Genomic DNA, 20,429 nt, shown 5'->3' on the forward strand with positions numbered 1-20,429 from the left:
ACATTGAAAACTTTCATCTCTTTCAAATACAAAAATTTAGTTTTCGAAACTTTTGGAAAAAAATCATGTTTCGAATTTTTGAAAGTTCTGAAACTTTTGTTAAAGATAGCTTCAAAAATTTCATATTAATTCAAACTTTTGAAATTTTTTGATTAATTTGAAACATTAGAAACATAATTTCCATTTTTTCATAACAATTTCGAAAGTTTCGAACAATACGTAATTTCCGAAATAGAAAATTCAAAAAATAAAAAAATTAATTAATATTTTCTAAATAGGAAATTTTATAATTGGAAATTTTCGAAATAGGAAATTTCAAAATAGAAATAAGAAATTTTCGAAATAGAAAATTTTAGAATAGGAAATTTCAAAAAAAATAATGTAACTATTTTGACAATAGAAGGTAAATGATCAATGAGCATAAATTGAGATCTAACATTAGAGTATTGGTCTTTCAAATTATTTGTGAAACTTGATCACCTTGTCTTGTTGTTTATACTTGCACAAATCAGTGACAAAGCCGCAAGTGCAAGGAATCACACAAGTGCAATCATGAATTGGACGAAAATTCTCAATTTGAAGCATCGTTACAAAAAGAGTTACAAAAAAGGTTATAATTAGAATTTAAAATTGTGGCAAGAGCTCTTATACCATATTGAATTAAGAATCACACAAACACAAAACTAAATATTATTTATTTATTGGTTGATCAAGAGTTAAGAATTTTAAAAGAGATAAATTTCTTAGATAAAAAAATATACAAAACTAATAATAAACTAAAAGACATCTTAATAATAAGAAAGATCTAACTAATTCCTATTAATTCTAAGTAACTCTTACTTTTATGCTTTATTTGCGAGACTGAATTTGAATTTAAAATATAATCTTCAGTTTTACATATCTTGGTCAATCAGTAAAAGTAATATTTAAGGACAATTAACGTACATGCAAAATTACACCCATTGAAAAAACTAAATATAATTTTGTCTTGTCGGTATCGGTGAAAACCATGATTTCATAGGGCACGCATCACTTTGAGGTCTTTGACTGCCATGATAAACGTACCAAAGAAATAGTACCGATTTAACATGTAAACAATAAAAATATGTTAATATATGATTAAAGATTAAATATGATTGTCTGCAATATGAAAGAGAAACTCTAGGATCCGAGATTCTTACTTTCTTGAATTTCTTAATTCTGTAACTTGATTATGGCTATTGAAAGTGAACATTATAATAGGTGATTACTTTTGTAGTGAGAAAGCTTAGTAAATTAATTAATTCATCTAATTAGTCCTAATTAAGTAAAGGGTATTATAACTATAATTAGCTAGGAGTTGGTACGTTGCAAAGAAAAACCAGAGGAGTTGATGGCACACTACCTACCACTTATTAATTATCTAATAAACATTAATTAATGTAATGATGGTTATATAATTGAATATAGATAGACATTAGGTAGAATTAAATTAAAATAATTAGAAGTCACTTATAATTAAATTGAATGTACTTTAAAGATACTATATACTAGTTCATATTATCTAAAATTTATAGTTGTCTTTGATTATTTATGTTTTTTTTTAAGTTCATTCATGATTTTTAACATAGTTATATCGTAATAATTATAATTATTTTACTATATTTTTTTTTAATATTTTCATTCTTTATGAATAAAGAACCAAACAAGTGGGTATCAAGATTATTTATTCCCCAATAATTGCAAAGAAGGTTATAGTAGTATATATTTTTTCTTCTTTAGTCGCTATTGATTATTTTATCTGTTTTTATACCATAAGAGAGTTGAATATTTTTTTATTCTCTATATGCTACTCTTTAATTTTATTTATACTTCTATTTATAATAATAAAATAATTATTATTCTATTTATATTTCTATTATACAGTAGTTAGACATTTTTTTATTTTGTATTTTGTATTTCTATGTTATGATAGTGTTAATTTTTGATTTTATAATGAGTGTCATGAAAACATTGTAACATTTTAAAATTAACCAAAAGTATATATAATAATACTTTTAAGAAAGCTATGTACTTCGGTCCTGTCACCTTCTATATCAACAAGAGTTACGTACTCCATTTGTCTCCCAATAATAATCGTGTTTTTAACAAAAATAAAATTATTTAAAAATAAATATTATTCATAATTTTAAAATAATTTTAATTATTTTTTCATATCATTTGAATTATTACTATATACATGATTTTCAAAATATTATTATATTTTATATTGATAATAGTAAAAACTCTACAAATAAGGAAGATGGATAATTTAATAAAATAATTAATTATTATTATTTTTTAATTATTATTTTTTTACTATGTGTACAACAACAGTATTAATTGTGAGATAAATGAAATATTTTATTTCTCATGGTAAAATTGTCAATACACTTTCAACTTATAGTTATATATGTGCTAGAAGTAATTCAAAGTATTTAGAAGTTAGTTAGGACACTATTCAAAATTATATTTACACTAATTGTATGATAATTATTTGTACTATAATTTCATATTTATATATTTTTTAATTATTTATTTTTTAGTTGAATTATAATTATTTATTATTTTATTTTGAATTTTTTAATCATTTCTATAAAAAAATTGTTTAATTGTTTCATTAATTTGTCTTTTAGCGTTCGTCTTTGTTTCTCCACCCTTATTCTTTTTTGAGTTGCTGCGGAGGGAGGTACTGCAAAAAGAAGAATCTATACGATGTGTGATACAATAGGCTTTCACTTAAGATTTTATTTTGGCACTCACCCTATAAATTTGTTAGTATTTGGTTTGGTTTTACCCAGTGTTTTTTTCGTATCGCTGCAGCGTTCAGCAATAATGATTATAGACGCCATATATATAAACAGCTAAAGCTTAAAAAGTGAGTACTGTGGTATATATAAAAATTATTATTATTATTATTATATAGATAAAGTCAATCGTGAAGAAATTATCACCACAAATGCTTGGACCAATTTGACTCATCCGTCATTTCATTTGGATTAATGGAAAATATTCAGAAAGCGAAATAGCTCTGTTTGAAAACATATTCAACGATCCGGTAATTAATTGGTGTCCAAATTAAAAAGCCTTATTGCTGAGGATTAAAAAGATTAAACATGGTTGAACTGTGTGCAATTTCAGCTCAAATAGTGGATATAAAATAATAATATACTAATTTTGTGGTCCTTCAAATGTGTACGAGACAGAGGATCTACAGTGAAGTGGTCCAGTTATCCATGACACTCTTTACTTGTTTCTATTGGTGAAATGTAATATTCCTCTCTTCTTCTTGAAAGAGCCCTTGTAAGTTGTGATCCTGACCCACTCTAGATTATTATGGACCCACTCTATATAAAATGAGCCATACACAAATACACCAGGAGCAATCGGTTTGTACTTTGATCTACTCTAGTAAAAGACTTCAATACTTTGGCATTACTAATAACTTTAAATCGCCCTGTTTTTGTAAAATTTAAATATTTAATTATCACAAACACAAATTTAAATCACTCTAAATTATAATAATTGATTATATTCCTTAAAAGTATTTTCTTTTTATAAATAAAAATTAATTAAAGAAAGTTGATATATTTGATTCAAATTTTAAATTGAATATATATATATATATATATATATATATATATTTTTTTTTTTGATTTATTTTTATTTAGATTTTGAGATTGAGTAGTATAAATTAACGGTTATCATAGTCTTTATATATGAGACATTAATTTATATTTTTAAAATTATAGTTAATTATCGTTAAAATTTTAAAATAATTTATAAGCATTAATCTATAGGATAAATTATCATTAAAAAATCTCAAACAACATGAAAGGATTGATATGTTGCAACATCACCTTGAATTATAATTTAAAATATTGAATTATCTAAAGGAAAAAGTTTAGTGTACATTTAAAACATAATTGTAACCTTGAAAAATATAAGAATAAAGAGGTAATGTGATAAACCTAATTAGATTTGGACTAATAGAAGAGTTGTCATCTAAAATCCTAGTCCCTAATTTCTATCTTTTCCTCTCACAATTGTAGAATTAAGAGAGCAAATAAAATAAAATATTGGGGTAGCAAATCCAAAGTTGATGTTGACCTAGCTGTTTGTTAGAGGTACGTAATTCCAAATTAATTAACGAGTCTGAATTGCGGGATGGGGACCTTTGTCCCATAGTCAGCCCTGTCCTGTCCCTCACGAGAATCCTTTGTTTCTTGCCCCCTTTTTTCTTTATCCTCGTTATACTCACTTTTTTCTTTTTCAATTGCACCACTCTTCTCCAAAACTTATATATATTATATTATTTATTTCTTTCCATTTTTTTTAACTAATAAAAATTGACATATTTAATATATTAATCAAATATATTAATTTTTTTTATGAAATTATAAATTAAGTATCTTTCATAAATGAACCGGAGGTTTTAATTAAGTAAATAATTTTTTCTTTCCGTTTCGTAAATGTTAGTAACTTTTATTATTTGCATAAAATAGAAATAACTAAATGGAAGTTTTGTTTCATTTGATGCCTTGGCAAAATCAAATAAAGATGTCTGTCTGACTTTGTGAATTCTGACGGTCAATTTGAGAGCCCACAAGGAACACGAATTGACAATATGGTCACGTGGCCCTTTGAGAGTAACATTGTTGAAGCCAAAAACATATTCAATGTAATGAGAGTACATGCATTGAATTTCATCTCACTTTCCACTGTAATGCTAAACAACACTTGGGTTGGGTGTTACAATGTCAATTCCATTCCTAAACCTTCTTGGATTCCATTTACAACTTTTGTAATGTCAATGGCATTATATTCTTCCAACTTCTAACTTCTATGCTGCCTTTCTTTTGAAGGGATTGATTTTTAAATAAATAAAAAAATTAAGGTTAAATTAGGTTATTCGTTTATTAATTTTAGGGTTTTTTTAAATAAGGAAGACCTTTAAATTTCGTATAACATGTTAACAAAATGGACAAAATAAAAAGCTATGACATGTAAAAAATATAATAAAAATGGGGAAAATAAATTAAGGGTGGGTAGAAAGTTGAAAAACTGAGCACCAATCAAGGCTAGCAAAAGGTAAAAACATAACGCAATACAATGCATTTATAAAAACCAGAGACTTTTAAGAGTCTATGAAACAAAATTCTTTATGGCTATGATGACCTATTGCATGTAAATCTAACCCTTTTTCCCTTTCCAGCACATCAAAATCTATTGAGAACAAACACCTTAATCACCACACTTTTTAACACTGATATATACAACAAAGAGTTGAGTATACTTTTCAAACAACACCAATGACTACATTCTGTATATACCTATTCCTTCTTTCTTTAACCTTTCCAATCTTCAACCTCACTTCATCTTCATCAGAAAGTGATTCCCTTCTTTTATTCAAATCCTCCATTGAAGACTCCAAAAATGCTTTGTCTAGTTGGTCAAACACTTCATCAAACCACTTGTGTAACTGGACAGGAATAGTTTGTTCAACTTCACTCTCAGTAACTTCTGTTAATCTTCAAAGCTTAAACCTTTCTGGTGATATCTCATCTTATATATGTGATCTTCCTAATCTCTCTTATCTCAACCTTGCTAATAACATCTTCAACCAACCTATTCCGCTTCATCTCTCTCAATGTAGTTCATTACAAAGTTTGAATCTTAGTAATAATCTTATATGGGGTACTATCCCTTCTCAGATTTCTCAGTTTGGTTCTTTATCAGTGCTTGATTTGAGTGGAAACCATATAGAAGGAAATATACCTGATACTTTAGGCTCATTGAAGAATCTTCAAGTTCTTAACTTTGGAAACAACTTGCTCTCAGGTGATGTACCAAGTGTTTTTGGAAATTTAACTAAGCTTGAAGTTCTTGATTTGTCTCTGAATCCTTACTTGGTGAGTGAGATTCCTAAGGATATTGGTGAGCTTGGAAATCTAAAGCAACTTTTTTTGCAACGTTCTTCTTTTCAAGGTGAAATTCCAGAGTCTATGAAAGGTTTGCATAGCTTGACTCATTTAGATTTTTCTGAGAATAATCTTACAGGTGTTGTTCCTCAGTCTCTTGTGATTTCTTTTGAGAACTTGGTTTCTTTTGATGTTTCACAAAACAAGCTTTTTGGGCCATTTCCAAATCGTATATGTAAAGGTAAAGGGCTTATTTTTTTAAGTCTTCATACAAATAACTTCACTGGTGTTATACCAAACTCAACTGGTGAATGTAAGTTTCTTGAGAGATTCCAAGTTCAGAACAATGGTTTCTCTGGTGATTTCCCTGTTGTGTTATGGTCACTTCCTAATATTAAACTCATTAGAGGTGAAAACAATAGATTCACAGGACAAATACCTGAGTCAATATCAGAAGCTTCTTTTTTGGAGCAAGTTCAGCTTGATAACAACCATTTTGATGGTGAAATTCCTCAAGGTCTTGGCTTTGTTAAAAGCTTATACAGATTTTCTGCTTCTATTAATCAATTCTATGGTGAAATTCCTCCTAATTTTTGTGACTCACCGGTTATGAGTATAGTGAATCTCTCTCACAATTCTCTTTCTGGTAAAATTCCAGAACTGAAAAAATGCAGGAAACTAGTTTCACTGTCTTTAGCAGACAACAGTTTAACAGGAGAAATTCCTAGTTCTCTTGCTGAGTTACCTGTTCTTACTTACCTCGATCTTTCAGATAACAATCTCACTGGTTCAATCCCACAAGGCCTTCAAAACTTGAAGCTTGCACTTTTCAATGTTTCTTTCAATCAGTTATCAGGTAAAGTACCATACTCATTGATTTCTGGTCTTCCTGCTTCATTTTTGGAAGGAAATCTTGGTCTTTGTGGCCCCGGATTGCCGAATTCATGTTCCGATGATGATAACCCGAGAAACCGGGCTGCTACTGGTCTTACAACCTTAACATGTGCCTTGATCTCTTTGGCTTTTGTTGCTGGAACTTCACTTGTTGCTGGTGGATTTATACTGTATAGAAGATCTTGTAAACGGAATAGTGAAGTTGCAGTGTGGCGTTCGGTGTTTTTCTATCCTCTAAGAATTACTGAGCATGATCTTGTTGTAGGAATGAATGAGAAAAGTTCAATAGGAAATGGAGTTTTTGGTAATGTTTATGTTGTGAGTTTACCTAGTGGTGATTTAGTATCTGTGAAGAAACTAGTTAAATTTGGAAATCAGTCTTCAAAGAGTTTGAAGGTTGAGGTCAAAACTTTGGCTAAAATTAGGCATAAGAATGTTGTTAAGATTCTTGGGTTCTGTCATTCTAATGAGTCAGTTTTTCTTATTTATGAATTCTTGCATGGAGGAAGTTTAGGGGATTTGATTTGTAGTCAAAATTTTCAGTTGTATTGGGGAATTAGATTGAAGATTGCTATTGGTGTTGCTCAAGGACTTGCATATCTTCATAAGGATTATGTACCACACTTGGTTCATAGGAATGTCAAGTCAAAGAACATTCTTCTGGATGTAAACTTTGAGCCAAAATTGACACATTTTGCTCTTGATAGGATTGTTGGAGAAGCTGCATTTCAATCAACTTTGGATTCTGATGAAGCAGCATCTTCATGTTACATTGCTCCAGGTATGAGAAGTTACGTGAATTATTAAAAAAAGCACTTAAGTGGAATAAAATAAATATCTTTCTGCAAAATAACAACTGAAATTGCAATGCACCATAATAGAGCAAACTCATGTAATTCATAGGATTTTCTATGATGATAAATTTTAGTAGAATTGAATTTGTAAAATTAATTTGGTTATAACTAATTTTTAATTAAATTGATTTATGTTTGGATAATTTTACTCTAAAAGCAAGGACAGCTCAAGCCGCCTTCTAGAAGTAGAAGTTTGCAGTCCTCACAATTGAGATGGTGACGTGATTGATACCAGTTTGACAAAAACATAGGAAAACAAATATGAGTCAGATTTTGAGGCATGTTTTCTCTTGTTTTTGTCACATTGACACCAATCAAGTCAGTGTCTTAGACCTTACAAGAAAGGGGACTGATAACTTTTACTTCTAAGGATCTGACATCATTATTGATAGAAAACACTAGTAAATCAGAATTTGACATAGTTGCAAGTTGCATGTGAATGACATATTGATAACCAAACAATGAACGTTACCATACTAATTCTATTTGTTGCATTGCAGAATATGGTTACAACAAAAAACCAACTGAACAATTGGACGTGTACAGCTTTGGAGTAGTATTGCTAGAGCTAGTTTGTGGACGACAAGCAGAGCAAACAGATTCAAGTGACTCCTCTCTTGACATAGTGAAATGGGTCAGAAGAAAAGTGAACATCACTAATGGAGTGCACCAAGTTCTTGACACTAGAATATCACATACTTGTCACCAACAAATGATTGGTGCTTTAGATATTGCTCTACGTTGCACTTCTGTTGTGCCTGAGAAAAGACCATCAATGGTTGAAGTTGTTAGAAGTCTTCAGTCTCTTGAGTCAATGACTTGTGTTGCAAATTTGCAGGGTCCAAATGATGAACCATCCATTCAAGTTTGAAACTTGAACTTCCAACAAGTTCCTAGTTAAAGGCTTTTATTTTGTTGGTCACTTTGTATGTAAATTAATTTTCAGCTTTATATTTCACATCTTTTTTTATTTGATGATTTGAGATATATAGAATGGTTTGGCAAATCACATTGTGAATGAGACTTTTCTTTATTAATTGGATGGATTGAGTTGAGTTTATGGGCCAGTCAAAATATATCTGGGTTAATATTGCAACAATAATATTTGTCCACTTTCACTTTTCCTACATCTATTCTAACACTTTATTTTCTCTTTATTAATTTCTTTTGATCATATCGTTAATATATCACATCTATCACATCATTTTTTTAATCTATTTCTCTCTCAAAGTATAAATACCTTATGAAGTGTTCACCAACATTTTTTTTAATATTGAAAGGTTACAACTTACAACATATTTGTACTCTCATTTTTGTTAATACACCTAATAAGCTATTTGTACTCTCATGTTCAACGAAGGAGGCTGAGAAAGAAGCTGAGAGAACACCAACTTCTTCCACCACTGAAACCCTATTGAATAATAAAACATTATTCTTAAATTATATATGTGGCCAAATTATTTTTAATAAGAATGACAATCATACACTAATATTATTGATTAATATTATTGTGTGAGTAGATTGATAATTACATTTCACAGTTTGTAGTTATCTAATATAAAAAATACACAGTATCAACACTATAGAATACGACGAATATATATATATATATACACACGCGAGAGATGGGTGTTTTTAATATGCATTTTTATTACAATTAAGATTGGGTCAATGGAAAATAATTAGTCTCTTGTAATGTGATGTACTATAGTTCAATTCCCAACCATAAGAGTGTCCACATTAAGTAAGTTAATGACAATTTCTCACTGACCATCATCTCCAATGGATAAAATCTGTGGAAAAAAGATCAAATAAAAATCAATTTTTATAACAAATTAATAAACCTTAAATTCAAATGTTCTCTAAAAGAGTCATAGTACCTTTTTAGTATAAGACATACACCTCATGATAAATGTTTATTGTTGGTCAATAATTTTTTTTTTTTTGTATTTTACGAATTAACTAGTTAAGAAATAACATATATTTTATTAGTAACGTAACTATTAAATATTTTTAAATTGAAACTTTCAAGAAAAATATCATACACTAGCAAATGTATGTTATTGGTCAGTCTATTCAATATATATTTCACAAATTAATTAATTAAAATAGAAATATTCATTTTATAGTAGTTTCTCTCTTAAATATTTAAAACATAAAATTTGAAAAAAAATGATAATACATTAATTATAAATTTTTTTATATATATAAATTGTGCATGAGATAAATGTTTGTTATTGATAAATAATTTAAGAAAATATCTTTTATCATCAATTAGGAAAATATCTTACATCGATCAATGAATTGATTCGTCAGAGTCAATATAGTAGTAAAAGTTTGACATTGTAATTTCAAAAGATTTTGTTTAAATCTCATATAATAGGGTTATAAAATGATTATTAGTTTAATATTTTTTTACTTTTCCAAGTTTTATTTTATTTTAAAAATCAAGTAATTAAAAGAGAAATATGTATTTCATAAATATTGTGTCTCTTTAATGCATTCTACATTAAAAAATTATAATACAATAATTATAATTTTCTTTATAAATCATATTCAAAACAAATATTTGTCATTGATCAAATAATTAAAATATTATCATCAATAAAATAATTAACGTATATTTTTGACGTCAAAATAAAATTAATTTTTTATTCATTAATGGATATTTTTATATATAAATGAGTGTATATATGCATGAATAGTATTTGAAAATGTAAAAAAAAAATATTATAGTTGAACAATGTTTTATTTGATAATATTTTATAATAATAATAGTACAATTTTTAGTTTAATACAATAATATATTGGTTTAACAATAATACAATAATCAATGTCACACAAACCATACATATGCACATATATTTTGCTAATTTATTTATAACATGGATAGATTCTACTATGAATAACTCATAATTTGTTTTTATAAATTTTCCATAAATCCTATTTGATATAATATTGAATGTTATATTATTTAAAATATGTTATATTATAATTTTATAATTAAAAAATTAAAATAAGAGATAAAAAATGTTAGATTTTAAAATAGAGAAAGATTTTATGAATTATTAAAAAATAAAAAATAAAAACTAAAAGTAGTAAGAAGAAAAGAAAAAACAAAAAAAAAACAAATCACACGTTGAGCAAAATTACTCTTTACTCCATTGAAATTGAGAGGAGAAGTATATATATGGAAGTGTGTAGGAAGGGAAAGGGTTTTCGTGCGAGTGTAAGGGTTTAGGGCGCAGAAAAGAAGAGAGATTACCCTCCTCAACTCAAGTCAACTCAACTCAACTCAACTCAACAACTCTCTTCATTCACCATGGCCGACGATGACTATGAGGATATCGACATGGGGTTCTCTCTCTCTCTCTCTCTCTGACACAATTAATTAGGGTTTTCTTGTTCAATTTTGCATTTTCCAAATAATTACTCGGAAAATTCTACATGCTTTTTAGTTTCTCTTTAATATAATATATATCAAAGCAATTAGAGCCTTTTCTTTCGTAGTTTGTAAATTACTATTGAAATATTTTTCATGATTTAAACGACGGTGATGATTCAGGTACGAGGAGGAGCCACCAGAGCCTGAGATTGAGGTAACATCATAATTCATTAATTTTTTACCTTTCTTTTATTCATTGGAATTTTAATGGAATTATAATTTGGTGGGTTGGTTCATGTGAAGGAAGGTGCAGAGGAGGAGGATCTCGAGAACAAAAATGATGACATGACTGGAGAAGGAGAACCAATTGAAACTGAGGATAAGGAAGATGAGCAACCAGGAGAGCGTCCTCGAAAGACATCGAAATATATGACCAAGTATGAGCGTGCTAGGATTCTCGGTACTCGTGCTCTTCAAATCAGGTTTTCTACTTAATTTTGTCACCCTAAGGTTTTGCTTATTGATTATTTGTGATGCTATGTTTGAAAATGCAAGAATCAGAGTCAAAATATTGAGTGATTTATGAAACGAGTCTAAGTAATTATGTGGTTATTTAGTTTTATATCTGAATAGTACATGAATGACTAAAGGTGCTATTTGTACAAGCGAGTTATGTTCAGTTAATGATTACAGTTGACTAACCTAATTGTCTTTAATTGCACTTAATTTCTAAAACCTTCTAATTGTCCTAAGAGCATCTCCAAAGCTCTGTCCTTGATTTCGAAAAACTTCTAAGAACATGTTTTTAAGTGAAATAAGATTTGCCATAGTAGAAACTCCGACAAACCCATTCTTACTAGGCTGCTTGCAGAAAACTTATGTCGAAGAAAGAGAAAAAAAACGAGGGAATGGAGTGAGAGAATATGTAAATGGTAGGATCTATTTGTGTTTTTAAAGTAGTTTGCCATTGGAACAAATTTGGGGCAATTCTTGGATGTGGTGTAGCTGGTTATGGCTACTAAAAATGAGGAAAGAACCCAATTTGGGTTCCACTGCCGGAGAGATGCTCTAATGCTCTGTACACAGAGCTCAGAGTAAGGCAGTAAAAAAGGCTAGATACGTTACAATTAACCAGTAAGCAATAGCATAAACTTTGTCAAACACCCTTAGTTTGTCTGATTTGTGAAACACAAGGGAGAGAGATCCTTGGTAAGAACATCTACATAGTCATCAGTTGTTGGAATATGACTGACAATAAGCTCTTGTTGAGGGATTTTCTCTGACAAAAAAGATGTCAAGTTCCAAATGCTTGGTTCTGCTGTGAAGGATTGCCATTATGAGACAGGAGACTGCTCTCAAGTTGTCACACTAAATTTGAGGAGTGCTGAAAGGAATCTGAAGTTCTATGAGCATAGACTGCAGCATAGGGTTTCAGCTTCTGTGTTAGCCAAGATTCTATATTCCGCCTCTGTGCTGGATTAGACCCTCAAAGTTTGCTTCTTAAACCAAGCACCATATGTAGATGTGCTGACATCTGGGTCAAATGCCCTGTCCGCATCACAGAAATTCAGAATAGATGTTTTTTCTGCCAGGGTTGCCTTCTGTATGACTGCGCGATGTATGACAGTGCCTTTTAGATACTAGAGTATCCTTCTAAGGAGTTCCAAACTACAATGCCCAAACAACTTATTGATAGAGAGTAGGATTCTGCATTGTTAACCCAAAAGAACTGGAGGTGGTCATTTGGCCTCATGTGAGGGTGAGGGCAAGAAAATGGCTAATAGTTGTATTCCGTGGTTGTTTTTTCTATCACTGAATGGTGCAGGAAGTTCTATTTATACAAGTGATTTCTGTATTTGTAATTGTGAGGTTTGTAACAGGATTTCAGTTATTGTTAGAAGTTGCCATAACTGCCAACTGACCTATCTGTCAAGGCCAAGCTTCTAGAAAGACAACTCATTACAATAAACCAGTATGCATATGAAAAATAACAATAACTAAAAGCCCATCTGGGATTCCCCTCATTACTAATTACTAAGGGGAGAAAGCTCTTACCAAGGCAATTTTAACAAAATTTACTTATTTCTTCCTTTGAAAAACTTTGTTTCAGAACCTTTAAAATCTAAAATCTATAACATGTTGTCTTTATTTCTGTGCAGTATGAATGCACCTGTCATGGTCGAGTTGGAGGGGGAAACTGACCCACTTGAGGTAATTGAGCCGTTTTTACTCTCTTTACTACTCAATACCTTCATTCTTGTCATATTACTGCTTTTGATTACTCATTCTGGGTGTATCGTTGTCGAATTTCCAAATATATGCATATGTCCTTCATTTGAGATAAAAAAAATATTTAATTTAGAAGCTCGCTAAGTTCTACTGCTTTATTGATCTCCTTCATTAAGCTGTGTACCATGACGCGCATACTACAGATATTGGCCCTGTATGCTTAGATATTCAGTCTATGGTCGACTATACAATTGCACTAATATATGCAGCCAAATTACATGTATAGCATAAGGCATTCCATCTTCTCATATATTCATTTTTAATTAACTGATATCTTTAAGATGAGAAGATCAAATTTATTCAGAAATAGGCTTATCTTTATATTAGGTCTAATATTTTCCTTGTATAGTTGGTATGTTCAGCTTGTAGATTGGTTTTCCCACCATTGTCCATAGCTTGCCTTTTCTTGGCTTGGGCCCCTTAAAAAAGTTCTAAGCTTTGAAAATTAAAACATAAACTGGATTGTTATTCAGTTTGACAGTCACATGGTTTTTTCAATGTTCCATCGATAAAACTTAAAAAAAAATGTAAGATAAGATTGTTGACAATACTTTGCTTAACTGATATGTTTGATGAAATTCTTGTCTCCGAATGTGACCACACATTAATTTATGATTTAAATAATATCCTAGATGAGTAGTGTACGTTGCTTTATTTAAAGAGTGATTTGTTATTGCTAAATGTTATTTGATTCTCAAGCTTTCGTGATTTGTAAAGAGTACACTTTGCACTCTATACTAGGAATTACATTAGTACGTGTTTTGTAAAATTAATTTCTTATAGCTTAGACTTTAGAAGTTTTTCCGTGTTTGGTTTATATGAATATCCATGTTTTGTTTATTATGTGTTAGATCTGCTATGGTTTCATTTTTTTGGTATCAGTTCTGTAATCGTAATGCTATGTATTTTATTTTTTGTAATGTCTGATATTTTATTATCCAATCCCTTCAGATTGCCATGAAGGAGCTAAGAGAGCGGAAAATCCCTTTTACCATCCGTCGCTACTTACCTGATGGAAGGTATATATAGTCAGTCTATTTTGTTAGTTGTGTACTTACTTTTTGTTGGATGGGAGAGGTTTAGGGTGATAGCATTTCTTCATCTTTTATGTCATACTTACCATTTTTTGCTACATTGTCCAGCTATGAAGATTGGGGAGTTGATGAACTGATTGTGGAAGACTCCTGGAAGAGGCAAGTGGGTGGTGATTGATGATCCTACCATAAAAAGACAGACACTAAGATCTGTCAATTATCTTAGATTTGGGTGAAGTGGACACTGTTCTAGGATCCTACCATGAAATTGGCTTATAGCATCCTATTAGTTTTGGATTTCTATGTATGTCCTGTCCCTTTGTGTTTTAACTCGGTAACATTTTCTGTTTCTGCTAGTCTGTATATGATAAACCTCTAGGCTTTAAACAGTATTTGCCGGTGTTTGTCAAATCAGCTTCAGGCTGCACTAGGCAATATGAACATTGAAGTGATACTTACCATATGGGTTTTTGAACTTTCCAGATTTTCAAATTTCTACTTCATAATGGAAATATCATTAATACAAGAGTCTTGCTAATAAGTGTCATAGAAATTTTACATTAAAAAAACAAGTTTTCAACTTTTAAAGAATTGAAAATACCACTTTCAAGACATTTGTAATGTTAAAATTAACTTTGGAGGGTCTATTTGCCCTATTAATCAACCAATTCATGCTTGAAAGCGTGTATTTTTGTAATTGTGGTTCAACAAACCTAAGTTACATCTTTATGGTGTACAACTAAATTAGACTATCCCATTCCAATCCATGGATAATTGGATTGGACCCCTTCATGTGTACCTTTCAGCTGAATGTCCTTCAAACTCACATCTAAAATACACAAGTACGTTCGTAAGATTTCAAAGTTTGAATCTTAGAAAAGATGCATTTTTAAGGTAAGTAAATCACGTTGAAGTTGTTTATTAATTTACTCAATTTTTATAAAGCAAAACTGAACCTCTGATGAGGTGCTAACGAATATAAAACCTACTATTATAAAGGTCGAATACTGAATCAGTAAACGTTAATTAATGTTTCATGATAAGTAGTTAAGTATTCATTTATTTATTTCTTAAAAGGTAAGTATTCATTAAGGTACACAGTTTATAATAAAAAATATATTTTAAGACAATATCAATCTGATTGATTAACCATTTAAGTTGACGTGAATATTTGATGTCAAATTTGTAGCTCAATATATTACAACTCTTATTATTTAGATATAAAACTTTATTCAACAGACTGAATTTGTCTGTTATGTGGATGAATAAAGGTTGAATTTCTTTATTTTTGAATTCCCTACTTTTGATAAATTCGTACTCTCTTAATTAATTATTCTCTCATTTAAATAATTTTTATCAATTATTTTAATTATTAATTTTAATCTAAAATACACTAAAATTTCTAAGAAAGGCACGACTCCTGAGGATAGCTGCTCATTTCGACTTTACTTGAACCGACAAGATAGTGCGTATGCTAATATACAATAGCAATATAACAACCGTTTAAATGTTTTATTCCGAAACTGAGTTCCTAACCGCATGACACGGTAATGAGCATAGACCGATGAACTATATTATAGTTAAATAACCAACATCATATTCGAATAATGATTATGCCTTATAAAAGAAGTTTGTATACTCTTTTAATGACAAATTGATATTCAAATTTGTATTACAAATAGTAATTAGATGCTAATTACCAAACAAACATGAAGATGATGGTAAACACTTAACAGAACAAATTCTTCAATGCTACTCTTAATAACTTAACTTCATATATACAAGAAAAAAATATAGGAAACTGAGGCTTAAATTGCCCTATCAACAAAGATTCTCAAAATGTATTGAATATCTTTATTATATTTCTTTTTATCTGAATTCACAATTCCTTGCTTCTAAATCTCTTAAATGTTCATTTATACTTTGGTAAAGAGTATACATATGGATTTCACAAGCTTCACATGGACCAAACTTCACGAAGTAGTTGATATCTAGCATTTGTGGTAGTGTGACTCCTTTGCTCCTTGCGATTACCTTCTCCATTGGTAGTGACTATAGGAGATGAAGGAAGCTTATCAATGATAGATGTAATAGGAGAATCAAGTTCCTCAAGCTCCTCATCACTCGTATATCCTTTCCTTTGAACAGCTGATACATTCCTCGTCAGGTGACACTTTCCTCCTGCCTCTGCAACTTTTTCTGCCACATTGGCTGATGAGGGAGGTGTATACACAACTTGAGCCGCAGCATAAGGGAAGCTTCTTACTGATTCTGCTGACAATTTTCGCTCCACAATAGTCTAAAGGATGAAGTATATTTTTGTTAATAAACTAGTTTTACCTTTTAGAATGGAGGATATTAATAAACAATCATAAATGGTTCTTAAATGCAAGACAGTGTTGCTATAGTGCTTCAATGTATCAATATTATTTAAGCATCATCTAGTGTATCTTCTATAAGTAATTTGATGGGCAAAACTGACTAACGAAAGACACATTTGAGTACCATACTAACTGACGAAAAACTCATTTGAGGGTGTTTTTGTAACTATGATTAATTTTGGGACTATGACGACAGCACTTGACACATTCAAGAACCACGTTCAGTCATTACTATACTATTTCAGCAGAACACAAAGTTTCAACTTCACAAAATATATACAAGATGTACAAGTGAAATTAAAATTGTTGAAATATCTAGCAACAAACTTATGTAGATTTTACAACAGCTTAAAAGTGAAAGAGATGTGAGTATACCTCCCCGTTTAAGGCCTCCAAGACAGCTCCTGGAACCGCATCTGGACAGAACTCATCTGGAGTGAAGTTACAGAGAACACGTATAATCAATGAAAGACTGATGGATGGACATACCTGCATAATAATAAAAATAAATCTGCATAATAATAAAAATAAATGAAATTGACAATATAACAAAAAGAGAAAGTCATAAGCCACAGAAGTTAGTATCTAATTCATGAAATTAACCTCCTGTCTGACTTGTCTATCTATAAGCATGTCTTTTGGGAGCATTAGAAGGTCACTCAAGTCATTAAGGAGAACAAATGATTTCGGTTCGCCATCTCCACCATGCCTTTCTTCATTCTCACCATTCTCCTGATATTCTTCCAGATAATCTTCAGCATCAATGCCAAACATATCAGTGAGCAATCTAGACCAATTGCCAACCTGCAGTTCATGTAACTCTTCCATAAGCATAAACACTTAGAGGCATAACACTCAAATCCCTAAAGAATTGACTGTTGTCCCTTTAAGATGTGCTATCGAATAGAAAAGTTTCCTAGTGCCGAATTAGAAATTCAAACCTACAGACTCAACCTTTAGATAATGTATAAATACCATGCAGTATAAAAACAAAATACGTACAGAATTTTTTAGCTGGAAAATACGTACAGAATTTTTTAGCTGGGCACCAGATCCAAAGCTTAAGTTTCCAGCTGGAATTGGCAAAACTTTTGAATCCACAATCGGATCCGATATAGGATCCGTTGGGATCTCAAGGGCTGATTCCCGAAGAATGGCATTGAACATTGCAACATCTAGTCTATCTATGCACTGTTCCATGATCTGGTGAATGAATTTAAATCTAATCAATCCTTTGAGGCTTAGAGCAAAATAAAGGGCAACTGGAAACATAAACATCTTCAAGAAAGGAAGGAAATTTATCTAAAAATTATAATAAAAGAAGCACACCATTCGTGCCATCACAGGCAAACAACCACACTCATGCCCTCCTGCCCGAACAGGACAGACTCTTTGGAAAGCGTCTTGGAATGCGCTTCTCCAAACATTGATGGAAAAGTTTCCTTGGTTGTGATCACCCAGAGCAGGTCCTAGCAGCCTCCCAATGGATTTATTTGAACCGCAGTCCCCAACAGAAGATTGCATATAAGGAGTCAAAGCCTAAAAGCACAGAACGCTTCTCGATTTATCACAGATATATCAAATTCACAACATACTAATGACACTGAAGTGAATGAAGGTCATGTTTAAAAGGAGTGTCATATTAACATGTATTAATGATGATATTTATGACCCTATACTCAATCAGAATAGTCATCATCTGAATGCATTTGTATCCATATCTTAATTGTTAAGTATTGATGATCACAAGAGACATTTATACCTGCCACCAAACCGACTCTACTAGTCGAGAAAAGATCCATGATTCTACTCTTTCTAAGGCAAATGTAAAGGTTCCTGTCTCTTGCCAATCTTCACCGGTCTGCATAAAATCGTTTCCTGATTTACCATTTGAGATACCTTTCCATTTCAATGCTGCAGACTTCCCATTTGACTCAGCTAACCTCATAATTGGACTAACTTGACTTGAATTCCCAAGTGCTTGTGAAATTATCTCCCTCAGCACAATGGTATTTGACAACCAGAAAGTTAACCTGACACCACAAATCAAAATGAGAACATTTGTTGTCTGTATTAAATTCCAAATTCAAAATAAAAATATGTAAATGATAAGATATTTCTAGAGTCATGTGCATACCTTGAAACATCATTGCCACAAGATTTAGCAACCAAAATAAGGCCAGAAACCGTATTCTTTGCAATTGTTGCTTTCCTTTTTTGGGTCCAATGCTTACAAGCATGTATATAGAGCCTAGAAAGGCGTCGAGCAGGTGTGTGCACCTTATGTGCTGAGCTTCCATGCTCAGGTACAACCGAATAGAGTGACACCTCAAGAGCAGCAACTTCTCTCAGTTCCTCTTCAAGATTTTCAATTCGTGATTCCATTTCTTTAATTTTCAATTCCAAAGCCATCCTGTCCTCGTGTTCACTGTTTTCATCAGGGTTAACAATTTCACGGCTTTCATCTTCACTTCCTACGCTCTGAGCGCCTTTGAAGGATCCATCCAAGATATCAATTTCCTTGACCTCTAGAACAGGTTTTTCATCAACTCCTTCAGAAGATTCCGGCGAAACTTTTACAGTAACTTTCGCTGTCTTAGAATTGGTTGAAGTACTTTTGTTTGTAACTTTTGTAGGCCCTTTGTTTGAGTTCATAGGTTTCTTTTGATTGCTACCTGATACCTTTGATTGCAGTTTATTTGTTTTCCTATCAGATCTCTCCCTTGATCCACGATTGCTTTCTAAAGCATTCACTTTAACCTTACTTTTAAGATCTTTTGAAACTTTCTCTACTTTATCATCTTCATTTGTGAAAGAATCGCCTTGAGATGATACTGAGTCCTTTGTAGTGTCAGTGTCTGATACTTCTTCATTCCCTTCTTTCTGTTCTTTCTCTAAATAAGTGGAATGATTATCAATCACTTCGTTAACTTTCATCTCTACGGGTGCCTCCTCGGACCTGTTGACATCATCAACAACATACTGTATTAAAAGATTTTTAAAAGTTTCAGAATTATCCGAGGCCGTGTTTGATGCAATTTGTTTTCTCTCCTTTCAGTTCTTTTAGAACTCTTTATTTGAATATCCTTTGAACCATTTTTCTTAATTTCTTTCATTGTTTCAAATTACCTCAAATACCTATCAAATGAAGAAACAGTTAGAAAATGATAGCACTAACTAACCTTAGCAAGCTCCTAAAGTCTGTAACCTTCAACAATACTCACTTCTAAAGTGCATACAAAATCTTTTTAGCAGTTGTATTTCCAGAGACTCAAAACAACAGTGTTCTACCTGCAACATTAATGATGAAATAAGCTACTAATTCAAAAATAGAAAAATAGAGAAAAAAAATCCAGAAAAGCAGGGGAATCAGTAAAATCAAAGAGATATTGGGTGAATAAGGCATTTGAACCTTCCATCACAATGAGTATCAAAACAAGCCAAAAATGGAAAAACCATAAAGAAGACAAATGCAGAAAGTTCACAAAGTACATAATTTGTAGTAATAGAAATGCCACCAGGTTCAATTTCAGAATATATAAAAATCATAAATAAAAAAATAAATAAAAAATGCACCAAATTTTTGAAAACCTTATTTTGAAAGTAGCAATTGTGGGGGGGGGGGGTAAAGGCAGCAACAAAAATAAAAAGGT

The 20,429-nt window shown here is 30.9% G+C and overlaps 3 protein-coding genes across 10 annotated transcripts in view; 2 read left to right on the forward strand and 1 right to left on the reverse strand.

Moving 5' to 3' along the window:
- Positions 1 to 5,098: 5,098 nt before the first annotated feature.
- Positions 5,099 to 8,747, forward strand: LOC101493930 (probably inactive leucine-rich repeat receptor-like protein kinase At5g06940). The gene is made up of 2 exons (XM_004493483.4): positions 5,099 to 7,614; positions 8,188 to 8,747. The coding sequence occupies exons 1-2, from the start codon at positions 5,331 to 5,333 to the stop codon at positions 8,556 to 8,558; spliced, it is 2,655 nt and encodes an 884-aa protein (XP_004493540.1). The 5' UTR covers positions 5,099 to 5,330; the 3' UTR covers positions 8,559 to 8,747.
- A 2,134-nt stretch (positions 8,748 to 10,881) lies between these two features.
- LOC101494253 (DNA-directed RNA polymerases II, IV and V subunit 6A-like) lies at positions 10,882 to 14,921 on the forward strand. The gene is made up of 6 exons (XM_004493484.4): positions 10,882 to 11,044; positions 11,253 to 11,286; positions 11,376 to 11,554; positions 13,232 to 13,283; positions 14,313 to 14,380; positions 14,504 to 14,921. Exons 1-6 carry the CDS (start codon positions 11,010 to 11,012, stop codon positions 14,571 to 14,573), a joined length of 438 nt encoding a protein of 145 aa, XP_004493541.1. The 5' UTR covers positions 10,882 to 11,009; the 3' UTR covers positions 14,574 to 14,921.
- A 1,196-nt stretch (positions 14,922 to 16,117) lies between these two features.
- Positions 16,118 to 20,429, reverse strand: part of LOC101494561 (uncharacterized) — a 5,169-nt gene continuing 857 nt past the window's right edge. For 4 of the 8 annotated variants that reach the window (XM_012713873.3, XM_012713871.3, XM_073366088.1 and 1 more), the window contains exons 2-9: positions 19,959 to 20,067; positions 18,914 to 19,735; positions 18,539 to 18,809; positions 18,106 to 18,315; positions 17,779 to 17,979; positions 17,380 to 17,580; positions 17,152 to 17,265; positions 16,118 to 16,694 (exon numbers count right to left, since the gene is read on the reverse strand). In XM_012713873.3, coding sequence (XP_012569327.1) covers positions 16,353 to 16,694; positions 17,152 to 17,265; positions 17,380 to 17,580; positions 17,779 to 17,979; positions 18,106 to 18,315; positions 18,539 to 18,809; positions 18,914 to 19,713 — 2,139 coding nt within the window. In that variant the 5' untranslated portion in view covers positions 19,714 to 19,735; positions 19,959 to 20,067 and the 3' untranslated portion in view covers positions 16,118 to 16,352. Of the gene's footprint in view, positions 16,695 to 17,151; positions 17,288 to 17,379; positions 17,581 to 17,778; positions 17,980 to 18,105; positions 18,316 to 18,538; positions 18,810 to 18,913; positions 19,736 to 19,958; positions 20,068 to 20,188; positions 20,339 to 20,367; positions 20,402 to 20,429 lie in introns of those variants that run through there. The other 4 variants (XM_073366087.1, XM_012713872.3, XM_004493485.4 and 1 more) reach the window with 4 other exon arrangements.

The sequence above is a fragment of the Cicer arietinum genome, chromosome 3, assembly GCF_000331145.2.
Source record: "Cicer arietinum cultivar CDC Frontier isolate Library 1 chromosome 3, Cicar.CDCFrontier_v2.0, whole genome shotgun sequence".
NCBI classification, from domain to species: Eukaryota; Viridiplantae; Streptophyta; class Magnoliopsida; order Fabales; family Fabaceae; genus Cicer; species Cicer arietinum.